This window comes from Nannospalax galili, unplaced genomic scaffold (assembly GCF_000622305.1).
Source record: "Nannospalax galili isolate Female #2095 unplaced genomic scaffold, S.galili_v1.0 scaffold41, whole genome shotgun sequence".
Classification (NCBI taxonomy): domain Eukaryota; kingdom Metazoa; phylum Chordata; class Mammalia; order Rodentia; family Spalacidae; genus Nannospalax; species Nannospalax galili.
The window spans coordinates 1,740,365-1,756,315 of record NW_008344991.1 but is presented as its reverse complement, the minus strand read 5'-3'; the positions used below and the strand labels follow the sequence as shown (position 1 = coordinate 1,756,315).

Below are 15,951 nucleotides of genomic sequence, written 5' to 3'. Positions count from 1 at the left end.
TATAGTTTTAAAAATGTAAATTTTAAAATGTGGGACATTTTTTGAAATTTATGCTAAAAAGGCTTAAGAGGTATGCATTTTTATACCATAAAATTTGCTAAATCTATGTATGTCCAGGGTAATTTATGTTAAGTAAGAAAAATGTGACCCGACCTTAGGATATTACAGAAAGGAAATGAATTGTACAGAACAGTTTGGCTGTGCAGCACTGACACAGCTAGTTAGAAAATAATGATGTTTTCTCTTCGTCAGTGACTCATTTTCCTTTGTTTAAAATAATTTAAAATATTTTTCTTGATAAATTACTCAGAATTGGTTTTGAAAAGTAAGCAAATAACAGAAAGAAACGGTACCTTTGATCTTTCTTTCTCTTGCACAGCCATAGTTACAAACACATTTTCTTACTATGTGATTCAGAATGTACTTTATGTTTTATGTTCAGTTGTTTTCTTAGATTATACTTGATAGATTTCATTATTCTATTAGAATAAATGTGTCATTATCAAGATACGGTGAATTTTAAAATTGAAGGCCAATAAGAACAAAATGCAAATTAAAAATATAACCAACTTGAAAAGAAAATCTAGCAAACAGGACTTGGATACGAATGCTTTTTCTGCAATCGTGAGGCTTGAATTTGAATCCTCAGCACTTACAGAAACAGCCAGGCATAGCTGCACATTCCTGTAACCCCAGCATTGGGAGGCTGAGACAGGCAGATTCCAGGAGGCAGCTTGCTGGCCAGCCAGCCTAGCCAAAAGGACAAGCTTCCAGCTCAGAGAGGGAACTCATCCCAAGGCAATAAGGTGGACAGCAACAGAGGAAGGCACCCAGTGTCCTCTCTGGCCTCTGCATGCACTCACAGTGGCACGCTCCCCCACATTCACATGCATGTACCACATGTACAGACACCTACACCACATTCACACACAGCAGGTTTATAAAAAGAAAAAAAAAACAAAAAAAATTAAAAAAAATATAGCAAACAAATGTGATGTTTGCCTTTATATTATTGCTCAATTTGAGTCAAATTGGACTTTAAAATGTTTCTTCTGTTACCCCAAGGAAAACCCATTAAATTAGACAAAAACACAAAATGATTGTATATTAAAGTGGATGGTTTATGTTTTAAAGGGGAAAGGCATTCATTCAAAACAGAAATAGTGAAGCGCCCTCCTCTCTTACACTAGGACTCTAGGCTGGTCACGCACTGACCGTAGTTCAGTGTTTCAAGTTTCTTCCTTTACTTTCATCTAACTGGGATGTTTATGCATCTCCAAGAGAAATGGCTGAGCTTAAACAGTTGATTTAAGTTCTTGTTGTTATTGACAACCAAAGCAGCCATGCAAGAAGACAGAGCTGTGAAAGGGAAGAAGACAAACCTTAAATATGTCCTTCCCAAAGCTGGAGAGAAAAGGAGCATACAGTGTGTGAGAAGCAGGTAAGTGAAGCCATGTCAATGCCATACTGCCATTCCTGGGCACTGATGGATTCAAAGATTTAAATTTTTTCAGATGATTTGCCCAACATTCATTTAAAGAATACTGTATCTAGGTACCAAAAATTAATACTTTGAAATAAAATATTGGAAGATACAATGTCACCAAACATATGAACTATGTCATTAGAATTTGGACTACAGGGGGCCAGCAAGATGGTTCAGCCAGTAAAGATGCTTGCTGCCATGTTTGAGGACCTGAGTTTGATCCCTGGGATCCACATGGTGGAAGGAAAGAACGAAGACCAACTCCTGCAAGTTGTCCTCTGATCTTCATATGCACGCTGTACCACACACGTAACACACACACACACACACACACACACACACACACACACACACACTAAATAAATGTAAAAAAAATTAAAAAATAATTTGGACTGTAGAATTGCATAACAAATTATTGGTTAATATTTTTGTTACAAAATGTTTTCTGATAACAAAATGATGACTAAAATATTACTATTTTAAACATGTCCTAGATTTTTTTTTTGTTTCAGAAAAGCACTGAAAGTTGAATATGTGTAAGTCTCCGGGAATGTAACAAGTTGATAAATACCCAAGTCCAGCCTCCTTACAGAGAAAAGATCTCGAATTTCTTTTTTTGGACATTTGTTTTGCAGCTTTCTACGTCTTAAAGCAGAGACTAGCAAGGATAAGGTGCCAGCTCAAAGGTTAGATGAACATATTTCTTGACATAATTTTGGCTAATGTATGTCTTGAAAGGCATAACATCTAAATAATAACTATAAAGTTATAAACAGGACTTAACCTTTCTTGTTTTTGAGTTGCTTATTTGGGGGAAGACTATTTCTTAGAGATGTGTTTATTCTTTTAGTTATACTAAGTTAATTTTAATTCAGTTATTAGATTAAACTTTTCCCTTTCAGTTTTTATTTTATTTTACAAATTAATAAATTGACCTCCATACTAACCAGAAGGGCAATTTAAATTTTTAATATTTAAAGAAGCAAATGTAGAAAAACAAAATCTTCCAAATTAAATCACTAATCCCAGCCTGTCATTAACCCAGAGGATTGTGTTTCATGTTCATTAAAGTCTCATGGCACAGCTCAGGTAAGAACCACTTTAACCAGATGCTCATGCTGATGTTTTGATACATAAAGTATTCCTTGGTTAAAATATTTGGGCAGTGAGTAAAGTCACTTAGCAAGGCATCTATGACATTTTAGTGGAAATTTTTTTGATGAAATGATATAAAATTATAATGGTCCAAGAAGACAACAGTGTAAGGTGGTTGATGAAAGTATAATCCCATGTCACTGGAAATACTATATATATATATATTAAATTAAATTCATTAAACCAGTATCTAAAATGCAGATATCATGTTTTCCCTTATTTGTGTTTGCTAGATCTTAGACAGATTTGTAAAATTATGCATGACATAAAGTAGAAATATAGCTTTCAAAGGGACTAAGGAATAAAGTGAGAGAAGGGAAGACAGGGAGGATGGGTTGGGATTAGTTCAAAATACAATGTATTTAATAAACAGAATAGTGAAAGACTCTGTCTTGCTTTTGGAAATGCTTTTGAGGTAGGAGTTCAGTAAAGAACATTTGGGAAGAAAATGATAGTACTTTTTTATGGTTGTTGGCCATAAGTAGAATGCTTCCCCCCCCCCTCCTCCTCTTCCTTCTCTTTTTTTTGAGTCAGGTGTTACTCTGTACCTTAGGTCACCCTCAAACTCACTGTGTACCCCAGGCTGACCTCAAACTCTCTATCTTCCTACCTTAGCCTCCCAGGTGCTGCGATTACAGGTGTAGACTACCAGGCCCACCATTCTTGAACAATTCCTAATGAACGTTTGTGGTCACCATGTAGACCACAAATGGAGAACTGCAAGGTGTGTTTTACTGCATCAGAGGATAGAGAATATAACGTGTTTTATAAAGTAAATTTTCAAAAAGGAGAAAAAAGAGAAAGAATATAACATTTTAAATTGCATTTCATTTCCCATGCCCATCTTTTGGAGCTAATAATTAGAAGTAGAAATTTTCTCTAGTTGTTCATTTCTAAAACAAAACCTTTTATTGGAGAGCTGTCTGTGGTTGGCCCCACTTCTTTCCCATGTCTCTAATAATATCTACCCATAAACTTCACAGTGGAACAGTTTTGGTTAGCTGACAGTATATTCACTTGGGAAAAGAACTAGAAGAAAATGTAATTCCATTGTGGAACCTTAGTGTTTATAGTTACTGTGATTTACCTGAGAGCATAGAAGCCAGGAGCTAAGTTGTGGTAGGAAGGCATAAAGATGAATAAAGGTGGACTTGGCTTTCAGGGAGCTCAGTCAGGTAAGATGATTGGTTTTTATTCCTTTCATAACTCTAAAATAGGACAGTGTTGGGAAGATGAGGGAAGGCTAACCAGGTGGCTCAGTGGGTAAAGGCTCTTGCCTGGTGACCTGAGTTCAATCTCTAGAATCTACAGAAAGGTAGAAAGAAAGACCCAACTCCACAAAGTTGTCCTCTGACTTCTGCATGCCCACTCCAGCACCTTCATGTGTGTGCACCCTCCCTTCCAACAATAATAAATAAAAATCATAAAGAATGAGAGAGTTAAGGGAACAATCACTTCCTGCTGCGTAGGATCCTGAGGCGTTCATAGACTCCATACTGTTCAATTCATTCATTTGTTCAGCACATGTGTACTGAGTAGAAATGGTTAATCCTGAGCTCATCAATGTAGACCGTATCCTAATAAAATGAAGGTCCAGGCATCCAAATGGCTCAGCATCAGTGGTGAAGGCCCACAGACCTCTGCATCACTGGATGAGAGATGTGCTTCAGTGTATATGTTTTGGGGTCTGATACCTTGGGCGTGCCTCTCAGTGGGCAGTACCCTAGACCGTAAGTGAGAGTTGTGATGGATAAGTCAAGTGAAGGGCACTCTTCAGAAGACAGAAAACTGACAGTCTCAGATGCCAGATGAGGAGCACATTCCAGGCAATGTAAGAGCCTCAGTCCAATAGTGGGATGTGTGCTTTGAAGATGTCCGGTAAGAGAGGCAGGAATGGCTGTCTCAGTGAGGCTTTGATGTCCTATTAAGTAGATCGCCTTGACCTCCAAGGTAAAGATGTTAATCAGGGAAATCACGTAGTATTTTAGGGCTGTAAACTGGTGCCAGTAAGTCAGACCTAACATAAAGGTGAATTTAGTTCTGGTCAGAACTTTTTAGCTGACTTTTGAAATTGCCAGTGTTTCACAGGAAGCATGGATTTCAGACTCTGTTGAAAATCAGTAACCTGGCATTGCTTCAAAGTGCCTGTGGGCTCGAGCTTCTAAGCAGCCCCAGGATGGAGGAGGCATATACAGCATTTTACCCAGGCCCACTTCCTTCAGGGCAACCGCTTGAGACTTGCTGGCATTTGAGGTTTAGGGCTAATTTTGAAACATACCCTTTGCAATTTAGGGAATAACTGTTAGAGGCTTAGAACTTGAGGTTTGTGGTTTGGTTTGTTTGTTTTTGTCTTTCTGAGACAGGGACTTCCTGCATCCCCTAGCTGGCTTGGAACTATGCAGACCAGGTTAACCTGGCTCTCACAGAGATCTGCCTGCCTCTGCTGGGATTAAAGGCCTGCACCACCACACTGGCCAGAACTAGAGGTTTTTATAGCTTACCTATGTACAAAGTTAGACTTGATTTTAAGTAGTGGAAGAAGCAAAAAGTATAGGTGAGGTACTGAAAATACTAGAGTGGCTAGAGAGTCATGAAGCATTAAGGCAGTGCAGGATCTTTGAGGATCTTTTCTGAGTTACAACTTGATTTAGGTGAGAGGCAGATAAGAGTCCTATCTCATAGGAATTTTAAATGAGGATGAAATAAAAGCATATTTACAGAGCACTCAGCTCAGGGACTGGCTCATATTCATACTCAGTAAAACAGCTGTGGTGGTAGAGCATGAAGAAGACGGAATCAAGGTCTCAGAAGTTTCCAGCAGATTACTGGGTGAGCTGGAGAACACAGGAGAAGGTGCAGATGGTGGTGGCAATTTTGGATGTGTTATATTTTGTGAAGCATTTGTGAGACTTGGAAGTGGAAATGTTGGATGTATTCCACAGTGGGGTCTACAGGCTGGTTCTGGGTCCCCCTTTCAGTCAGCTTGATGTGTCACAAATACCTCCAGGATCAGCTTTAAATCGAAGAATGTGGGATAGGTGCAATTATTCCACATTTGCTTAAATGTTATATAAAAGTTTCCAGTTTGTTTTAAAATTCTACTTTACCATTTTGGCCTGTGTTTGAGATGAACTAATTCAAATATTTGTTTATATCAAGGCCTGGAGAAATCTACAGAGTATTCCTTCTTCTGGTTGGCTTTTTCTATTTTATGTCACTATCATTTTTTTTATTATAGGCAGATACTTGTCTGGAAGTGATGAACAAATTTTTTTTTTTAAGTTTATACTCTGCCCTAACTCAACCAAGCCACAGCTCAAATGCCACTTTCTTTTGTATGCCGTCCTGACCGCTACAGCTGAAATCTGTACTTTATGATTTTTTATGACCCTTGCATGGAGCCCGTTTTGCACTCCATATGTTATTGTGCTGGTTCATGGACTTACATCCTTTGTTCTGTTGTGGAGTGTTTGTCCCCTGTGAAGGTGAGGCCTGTGTCTTATGCATCTTTATACCCAGTGTGACAGCTTCTACAGCACACCATCTGGTCAGTTCAATAGACTTTTAAACATATAGGGATAAGAATTTCTATATTCTAGGAATAAAAAGTGATTAAGAAGATAGCTTAATAAATCATTTATACTTTTTAGGAAAGGTAGTTTACTGTGAAAATGATTGTATTTGGTCCCGCCTTGTATGACCTCATATATCATAGCCCTTAGCTCTTCCTTAAGGTTCTAAAAGGAAATCAGTTTTCATGCTTATAATCTTCTGCTTTGAATCTAATGATTGTTCACAGCTATGGACAGGAGCCTACCTCACACAGATCTTCATGATATTGAACTCACAAAGATCCGCCTGCCTCTGCCTCCCAAATGCTGGGATTAAAGGCGTGTGCCCCTCTGCTGCTGTCTGTGCCTCCCTGACCTTTCTTATCCTGCTTATTCTGAGTAAAGTCCCTCCCTGTCCACACAATAAATTCCCACTCATCCTCTAAGATTATGCTCACCATCCTTTAGAAAGTGGTTCCTGGCATCTTTCAGTTCCTGCCTCCATATAGAGAAATTCTCTTTTGTGTTCTTTTAACACCTTGTACACCTGTCATGGCTGTCTTTGTCAAGAAACCGTATTGTGTTTCAGAGGAACTGCTGTGTATTTAAAGAACTCCAAGTCTGGGAGCTAGATTTTTTTAAACTATGAAAATGTAGTATGAAATATATATGTAAATATGTAATTTATGATAGAGGCTTGTGAAAACACCGAGGAGGGCTGGACTCCATACAAGGGCTAAAGTAAATCTTGGAGATAATAAAGTGAGTATTGAAGCCTGTCTAGGTATAAGTCCAACAGACAAAGGGATTGGCATTCCATATAACAGCATAGAGGTATTAGAGCAGCCACTGAGCTCTCTCTCCAGCCCCACATTAGTGAACCTTTTAAAACAGATTTAGATTACTGAAAAAGATAAGGATAGTTATAATCTATTTTTTTCTGGCTTTTGTGATGATTGGTCAGTAAGCTTGGTCAAAATTAGAGGCTCATATCTTCTACTAAAATAGACATGATAAATTTAAAGTAAATGAAATACTACAGTGTCTTTCTTTCTTGATGAATTATTATGTGATAGCCTCTTTGAAAGAATTTTTACCACTACTTTCTTTGTAAAACATTTTTTCTAACTTTCCTAAATTCATATAACCAATTACTAGGCCTATGTGCCAGTGGGTAAGGAGTTGGTCTTATTTTGTTGTTGTTGTTTTGTTTTGTTTTATTTGTTTTGTTTTTGTTGAGACAGGGTCTCCCTGTAGCCCCAGCTAGCCTGGAACTCACTATATAGACCAGGCTGGCCTCCACCTGCCTCTGGCTCCTGAGTGCTGGGATTAAAAGCGTGTGTCACCAAGTCCAGCCTCATTCACTTTTTATTGCCAGTTCTTAATATGATGTCTTAGAGAAGGGATTTTTTTTTCTTTGTTAACATCACAGCCTTTGTCCATTATTTTAACGAGCTTTTAATTTGTGAGCACAGTTCTATGTAATCTATTTGGGGGTCTCATTCAGTCACCTCGATAAACCAGCATGTAAGTTCTGTATTCATTATGTGGGTTTCTATTAAGAAAAAGAAATAATGTGGCATGTGTTCAGCCTCTGATCTGTATTTGAGCTCAGAATTTAGCTGGGTTAGCCATATAGTTCATGTATTTCCTAAGTGGTAGACCTGGGATCCACCCCAGTTCACTGATTCCAGCGTCTGTACTCTTAACTCCTCAAGAATACATTGAAAAATGAGCAACAGCTAACAAAAAATATTTGTCCAGGTATTCATGTTATCAAACTCTTCTCTGTTTTTTTATTTGAAAAAAAAAGTCTACAGAAAGAAGAATAGGTCCAGCCTCCCTCCTCTCTGTGCCATTTGAAAGTAACTTCCAGGCATAATGGCAGTTCTTGCCCAAATATTTCAATATTTATGTGTTTATCTCTGGAGAATGAGAATATTTGCCTACAAATGACAATATTATTTCTTATACTTAAAAAAAGAGAAATTTAGCATTGATAAAATAATATTGTATAATGAATGCTACATAGTTAAATTGTCCCAAGTTGTGATAGTTTTAAAATATGTTTTTTATTTTATGTGTGTGAGTATATTGCCTACATGTATGTAAGTTCACCTATGTTGTGCAATACCCATGGAGATCAGAAGAAGGTGTCAGATCCCCTGGTACTAGAGTTAGGGATGGTTGTTAACTGCCATGTGGGTGCTGGGAACTGAACCTCGGTGCTCTGTAAGAGCAGCCACTGCTCTTAGCCACTGAGCCATCTCTCCAATCTCCACAATTGTGGTTTTAAAGGGATTTTTCCCATTTTTTAACCCAGATCAATGAAGTCTTGCATCTAGCTATCATTCTTCGTAGGTCTCCTTTAATCTCTAGTTTGCAAATTAACATGACACTGTTTTGCTTTTACTTTAGCAAATAATCCATACGTTGAGACTAAGATCCTTTTATCTTGTGGATAGATACTCTTTCATCGCATTGTTTATCATGGTTGTAAAATTGTGTTTTTCAAATTTTATCATTCCTTTTACATGCTATTTGGCATTTCTCTACAAATAGGTGATAGACCCTCTTATTTTTTTAGAATAACTTCAAACCCAAGAATTCTTCTGTCATTTTGATAACCATTTATATCATTACCCATCCTGATGTTCAAATGAACCCTAATTTAGTCAGTGGGAATGCTCCAGGCCAACATGTCTGTGCTTTACTCACATCTACAACCTCTCTGGCTATTTGTTTTTTGCCCTGGAAAAATATTCCAGCTTTCTTTGCCTGGTCCTGTTTTCCCTTTTTGAAGAAAGATATTTAGAAATAAAAACTGGAGCTCCAGTATGCTTATTTCTAACACTTTCTTACCTGTTTTCAAAATCTGATTTGGCAGTGGTCTGAATTCCACTCTACACAGTGAAAACAGAGAAGTGAGATTCCAAGTAAACTGAAAAATGACAACAGTGCTTAGAGGAGGGTTTTTGAATTGCAAAGGAGAGTCCTTAGCTGTGATGAACAGAAGCTGGCTGGAGACGCAGAGATGCAGCTGCAGCCACTACATTCCTTTGGGCAACTTTAGGAATCAAAAGTTAATTAGTGAGAGATGAAATAGGTACTCGAGAAATGTCTAAACTGAATGTTCCCAAAGACAAAATTAAGTAAATTATTACTAGACAGTTCTTGGAAGACATTTATTTAACTCCATGCTCTAAGTTAATATCAACTTATTGACTCCGACTATTTAACTATAGCTCATGATTAGTTTTTAATTATAGTAATACTAAATTTTGCACAAAGAAAAAGATCTTAGATATAGCAATACTTCTTTAATGCTTCAGAATCTGGCATTTATGCATACAATAAGCAACAGAATACAAAGATTATTTGATTAAAACATTCTAGTAGGTTGCTGTAGATTTTTTTAAATTATAGATTGTGTGTTCACTATCACTTTCCCTTTTTAGAAATGAAGCTTAACACTTAGTCATTTAGTCACTGTTCTTTCCCTCTCTTGTCCTTTTCTGCTGAGTATTTTATTGTAATTCCTTTCTTCTCTCCAAATTTCCTGAACATGCTGGCCTTTCTGGTCTTTTCCAGTCCACCAGAGGAGACAGTAGATTGAGCATTGACCTGGGCTAAGAAATTTTTACTGAAATTGGTCAACTCACTTAGCTGTGCTGATAAAAAAAAGATATTTTCTGCTTTTCTGCCTTATATGGATATCACAATGATAAACTCAGTCAGTCATGTAAAGTAGTTTTCAGGGGCTGGAGAGATAGCTCAGTGTTAAGAGCACTGGCCTCTTTTACAGAGGACCCGGGTTTGATTCCCAGCACCCACATGGATGCTACCTACTGTTTGTCACTGTAGTTCCAGGGGATCCAACCACCTCTTTTGACCTCTGTGGGCACTGCATGACATGGGTGTGCTTACAAACATGCAGACAATACACTCATACACATAAAATAAAAATAATAGAATTTAAAAAATGGTTTTTAGTTTTGTATTCAGGAAAACATTTACTAGACAGCCATTTTAGTGATGAAAATCAGGCATTTTTACATGGTTTTTGTTTTGTTTCGGTTTTTGACACAAGGTTGCCCAGTAGCCCCAGCTGGCCTAGAACTCCCTATATAGATCAGGCTGGCCTCGATCTCACAGAGAGCTGCCTGCTTAAAGGCATGCTCCAACATGCTTGGCCTTACATGGTTTTTATTACAGTAGGAATTTAGTTTTGAGCTTTTTGAATCATTGACACTACAATAAGGGTGTGGGGTGAGCTGAGAGTTATTTTCCTCTGGAGATTTAGCACAGTGAGTTTTGTTCTTGTGACATGTGATAGCTCAGGGCCCTTTCCAGTGGACCCCCATAAAACTCTGCCTCCATTCCTCACAGGATCTATTAATAAAGCAGTGAGGTACTTCATGCTTCTTTTAGCAACTTTTCCTCTTCCGAGGTCAATTGCTTTTTGAAAAAGTGTCTCATCGTACTTTCTTTTCTTCTCAAGTCTATCCAAATGAAACTTCTGTGGAGCTTGTCAGTGTAATTGAGGGCTCTGAAGCCTCTTGGTTTTATATCTGTTCATTCTCCTGCCCTACCTTTGTCTCCATGTCTAAGTAAGGTGACCTGGAGGACAAGGTACATGCCATACGATGTAGCTATTAAAAATTAGAGATGACACTTGCAGCTCTAGAGACATCCTTATATTAAGAGAATCCTTCTCGAGGACTTGTCGCTTTCTTGTTGGCATCTCAACGTGTCCTTATTTTTTACACATTGGCTCTTGCCTGCCTGTGTGATTAAGTTACATATGAAGTATTACGAAGTTAATGTGTGAATTTAATTGCTCTCTAACTTTGGATAACTCGCTGTTTTTATCAGTGTTAGAAAGCATCCTCAGGCTCAGAACTCAGCTATGTCAGTTAGGATGGGTCTGAGTAAAGTTGTAGATTTCAGTTAATCAGAAGGCTTGGACCTGGAACATCAAAGAACTGTGTTTGCTTTGCCTGTGGAGATTTGTTTCTTTTTCTAGTTAAAACAGTGACTTAGAGGTTATTGTAAAGGCACCGTGGAAATGATGTTACAGGGATGTTAGAGTAAGTTTTGAGTGGAATTTATGTATTTGGACCTTATTCTAGTAACTGGTTTTGGAGGAAAAAAGGGGTGCCACATGTGTGATCCATATGTAACCTTGATTTACTGAGCTGCTGAACCATACGAGGATGGTGTGTTCTCCTTATTCCTGATCCACACAAAGATCATAGAAGCAGTGCTGCTCTCTCTGCTTTCCTGAGGTGTTACAGGCACAGTATTTTTCCAAGAGTAGTAACTTTCTAAGTGAAAACAGATCATCTGTCCTTTCTCTGTTTGGTTCAGGTGAATGACCTGATTCACAGAGTAATGCAGAATACAGATTATAAGGTTTTTACTGAGCCCTGAGAGCCACATTACAATGAAATTAGTTATTATAAGGTGAGCCGCTTTATAAAAAAAATGGAAAACCAATTGTGTGGAGTTTTAAAATGGGCCTGTACTTTCCAATTTAGTTACTTATATGTATAAATGAAGCTATTTTTATACCTAATTGGGTATATGGTATTCCAGATATAAAACAAGCATGATGAGCTTTATTTTCCACAAGAATCTAACATCACTTCTCCCTATATATATAAGAAGCAAAACAAAACAACCCTTTGCTATCTTAATAAAAAGCAGGTTACATCCAGAGTCCACAGTCCAGTGCTGGAGACTAGTTATGTAGGAACTGTGCCTGGCTGGGTATAGCAATAACACAAAGGACTTAGGGTTAATATTATGATTTCTTGTTCTAGTTTTCGTTCTAGTCTCAAGATTAGCTCCTGGTGAGAAAAAGAGCGCTGCCGTTCAGCTGTTCCTTCCAATCCTAGCAAACAGACAGGAAGGCATACTTGTGCTGCCTTAGGTAGCATTCCAAAAGCTCCACCCACTTACATCTGTTTGTATATAAATTAGCCAGAATTTAGTCCTTCAATTACTCATATCTGCCAAGGAGGATAGGAAGTATAATTTTCTAGTATGAACTCACCTGACACTAAGATATAAAAACAGAAAGCCTCTCTGTGTTAAAGCAGAAAGGAAATAGGAAGGTAGGAATCCAGAGAATCTGGCTGGCCTTTTCTGGTCTATCTTAGGCTTTCTTTTTATGTCATCTGCTGTTTTAAGCACTTTACACAATAGCCTACCAAACAATTTGTACTCAGAATCCCCTTGACTGTCTTCCCACCACCTGTTCATATTCTGAAATGCCTTTGCCACCAGTCCACCACCTTTTGCTCCCTGCAATCATAGTTCACATTTGAGGCCCTTATAGGATCTGTGGTTATAGTTATTATCCATACTCCTTTGTTCTTTTCATTTCTGTATCCTAGCCTATGTCATGAGTAAAACCAAATTAGTTACAGGGTTGATTTCCTATCCTCTGTCACTCTCCTTCCTCCCATATTTTTCTACTATACACTGTATGTAATAAATGGTTTTTTAAAATATTTCTTTTTATTTTATGCCTATGACTGTATTGCCTGTGTGTGTGTAAGTGCATGTGTGTCATGCAGTGCCCAAAGAAGTCAGAAGAGGGCATTGGATCCCTCTGAAACTAGAGTTATAGATGATTGTCAACTACCATGTTGGTGTTGGGAATCAAACCCTGGTCCTCTGCAAGAGCAGCCTGTGCCTTTAATCACTGAGCCATCTCTGCAGTCCCATAATAAATGTTTAATACATATTTATTGAGCTCTAGTTCTAGTTCAGACTTAAGGCCAAGAAGATCATGAGAAAAGATTCTTTTACCAAAATTTTGTAGAGTTTTCATCTACTGGGAAGAAAATATTGGTTATGTCAGCTTTAGAGTATTCTATCAATTTAATAGCTGTTATCTCATCTGTAATTGTTTACTTTGTGAATAGTCTGATAGAAATGCAACTAACAGTTTAATTTAAATACCGATTCCTTAAACTTAGAACCATTAACAGTATTGACTTCTTGGAATGTGTGCATTTGATGTGCCCAAATTAGGGCATTCTGATGAGAACAAACAAAATAAGGGAGAGGATGAAAAAACCCTTGTTGTTAGTAGAAAGCACCTGAAAACACCATAAATGGATAGTCCCCAAGCTGGTCAGAGGTCAAAGGTAATATACAACCTGGAGGCACTAAGTTTATTTCATAAAGTGTCCTCCTCCAAATAAACTTCTTCATGTTTATAAAAGGTGGTTTTAAAGCTACTTTTCATGTTTTTGCAGATGCTTTCAAATTTTAGTTATTCTAAAATGTTATTACTTTGACTTAACATATGATGATTATGAGATATTTCTCTTTAAAGAAAACATGACATTCTGGGTGCCTCAGAATGCTTGATTGTTTAGGTTCCATTCATGTATAAAAATGTTAAGATTAATGAAATATCCCTCTTTATGAACTTAAAAAAATATTTCTGTATGTGCCTCCTACCCCACATGGGTTCTTGATGGTATGGTAGATGTAAACTAGTGGTTAGCATGGTTACTGGCTTCAAGGAACTTGCAACCTAGATAGACAAAATAATTTTACATGTTCCCTTTTTAAGTTTATTGTTATTTATGTGTGTATATGGGTGGAATGTGTGCATATGTGAATGCAGTGCCTGTGGAGTCCAGAAGTGGAATCAGATCCCCTGGAAATGGAGTTACAGGTGATTGTAAACTGCCCAAAACGGGTTCTGGGATTGAACTTGGGTCTCACTCTTAAACACTGGGCCATCTCTCATCCAGCCCCATTACAGGTTTTTAATTCAAAGCAGTCATTATTTATGAGCATATTGGGTAGCAGATATGAAAAGAGTGAAGAAATCATCACATGTGAATTTTTACAGAAAGTCTCATGAAGATACTTGTGTTGGACTTTGAAGGATGACAGAGAAGGGAGAAGATCGCCCACGGAAAAGAGAATTGTATAGCAAAGTTGTGGAGTTGTTTGGGGGCGAGATATCTGAACACTGTAGAATGTTTAACAGCATCCTGTCCTCTATCCACCACCTGCCCAGGAACCAAAAAGGCCACTAGACATTTTCAGATGTCCCCAATGGGCAAAGGGTCTTCCAGTAAGAGCCACTGGCATAGAAAGAGCAGAGTAAACTTCAAGTTATGAGATTTATTTAAGCTATAATTTACAGTGTTTGGGGGTCTTGAGAGAAGTAGAATGCAGTTGATAGGACAAAGGTCAAGCAGGGAACTTCAGATCTGCTGTGGTGGGGTACAGAAAGCTACTGGGAACTGACCAGCAGTTGTTAGGCTTGAGGAGGACCAGGATCATGGAAATTGCTTTGAATAGAAGTATCAAAAAACATCAAGGCCAGCCTGGTCTACACAGAGTGTTCCAGGCCAGCTGGGACTACAGGGAGATCCTGTTTCAATGCCCCCTCCAAAAAAGGAATAAATAAATAAAAACCACAAAAAAATAAAAAAACACAGAAGTATCAAAGAACCTTGTTTTAGTTTGTTTCACTAGTAATCATTTTATTTGTAGAATATCATCAATAAAATAAACATTTTGTTATTCAGTTGTAAATTTATCCCTTTTTTTTAACCACACTGTTGATCAAACCCAGGGTCCCCTACATGCTAGACAAACTCTCCACCACTAAGTTACACCCAAGCCTGGAAAATTATCTTGATTTCATATAGACCCAGAATGTTTGAACTAAAGAATGCTTTGTTGAATTGTATTCGAGAGGATGAGTTTTGAAAGTGTGTGTGAAAGCTTTTGTAAGCTTATAATTGTATGTACTTTACCTTTATTATTTAAGTACTTTTCTCAGTTCACAAAGTTTTCTAGCCCCAAGGGGTACATGCAAACATATTTACATATATGGCACATGCTTGTGTGCATGTATGTGGTGTAGACAGTATAAGGAAACAGTGGTTTTGTGGCTTTGCCACTCTATTGTAAGTGCTTGGATTTTCTTTTATCGTCACACTCATCTGTGACTTTGATGCTGTGTGAAGGATGTGCTGCTAATCTGAAACTAACCCCCGCTGTCCTCTTTCCACAGCTGTGTGCCAACCACAGTGCAAACATGGAGAATGCATCGGGCCAAACAAGTGCAAGTGCCATCCTGGATATGCTGGAAAAGCCTGCAACCAAGGTAGGAAGATGGTGGGAAAGCCATGGCACCTTGAGTCCTGACGGACCCTCGTCCCAATGGTATCCATAGTTTTTTCTCCCATATGTGAACTGCCATTTTTTCTGGTTAAAAAATAACAGAAACGGCAAATGTTGTAAAACGTGTTTTCCCTACTTATATTCACTGATACTGTTTAAAATGTGTTTTGAAGAATCCAGTAGTTGTATCTCTAATATAAAAGTCTTACATTCTAGGGCTTTTGAGCTGGCTCAGTTTGCTGTGCAAGCTGACTACCTGAGTTTGATCCCTGAAACTCATGTAAAGATGGAAGGAGAAAACCAACTGCACACAGTTATCCTCTGACACATGCAAACCCATCACATACACACACACACACACACACACACACAGACACACACATACACACATACACATACTCACACACACACACACAGAGCGAGAGAGGGTGAGAGAGAGAGAGAGAGAGATAAAAATACATAAAAATCTTACATTCTAGAATTTCTTGGTTTTCTACTAATGAGTTGGGAAACCTTGTGTAACTTCAGACCCTGACTTGCCTAGAACTTGCTAGGTGTAGACCAGGCTGGCTTTGAACTCACAGAGATCCA

General features: G+C 38.0%; 1 protein-coding gene across 4 annotated transcripts in view; it reads left to right on the top strand.

Moving 5' to 3' along the window:
- Positions 1-15,951, top strand: part of Npnt (nephronectin) — a 72,969-nt gene that overhangs the window by 14,856 nt on the left and 42,162 nt on the right. For 2 of the 4 annotated variants that reach the window (XM_029567420.1, XM_017800165.2), the window contains exons 3-4: positions 2,122-2,172; positions 15,251-15,343. In XM_029567420.1, coding sequence (XP_029423280.1) covers positions 2,122-2,172; positions 15,251-15,343 — 144 coding nt within the window. The remainder of the gene's footprint in view (positions 1-2,121; positions 2,173-15,250; positions 15,344-15,951) is intronic. The other 2 variants (XM_029567422.1, XM_029567419.1) reach the window with 1 other exon arrangement.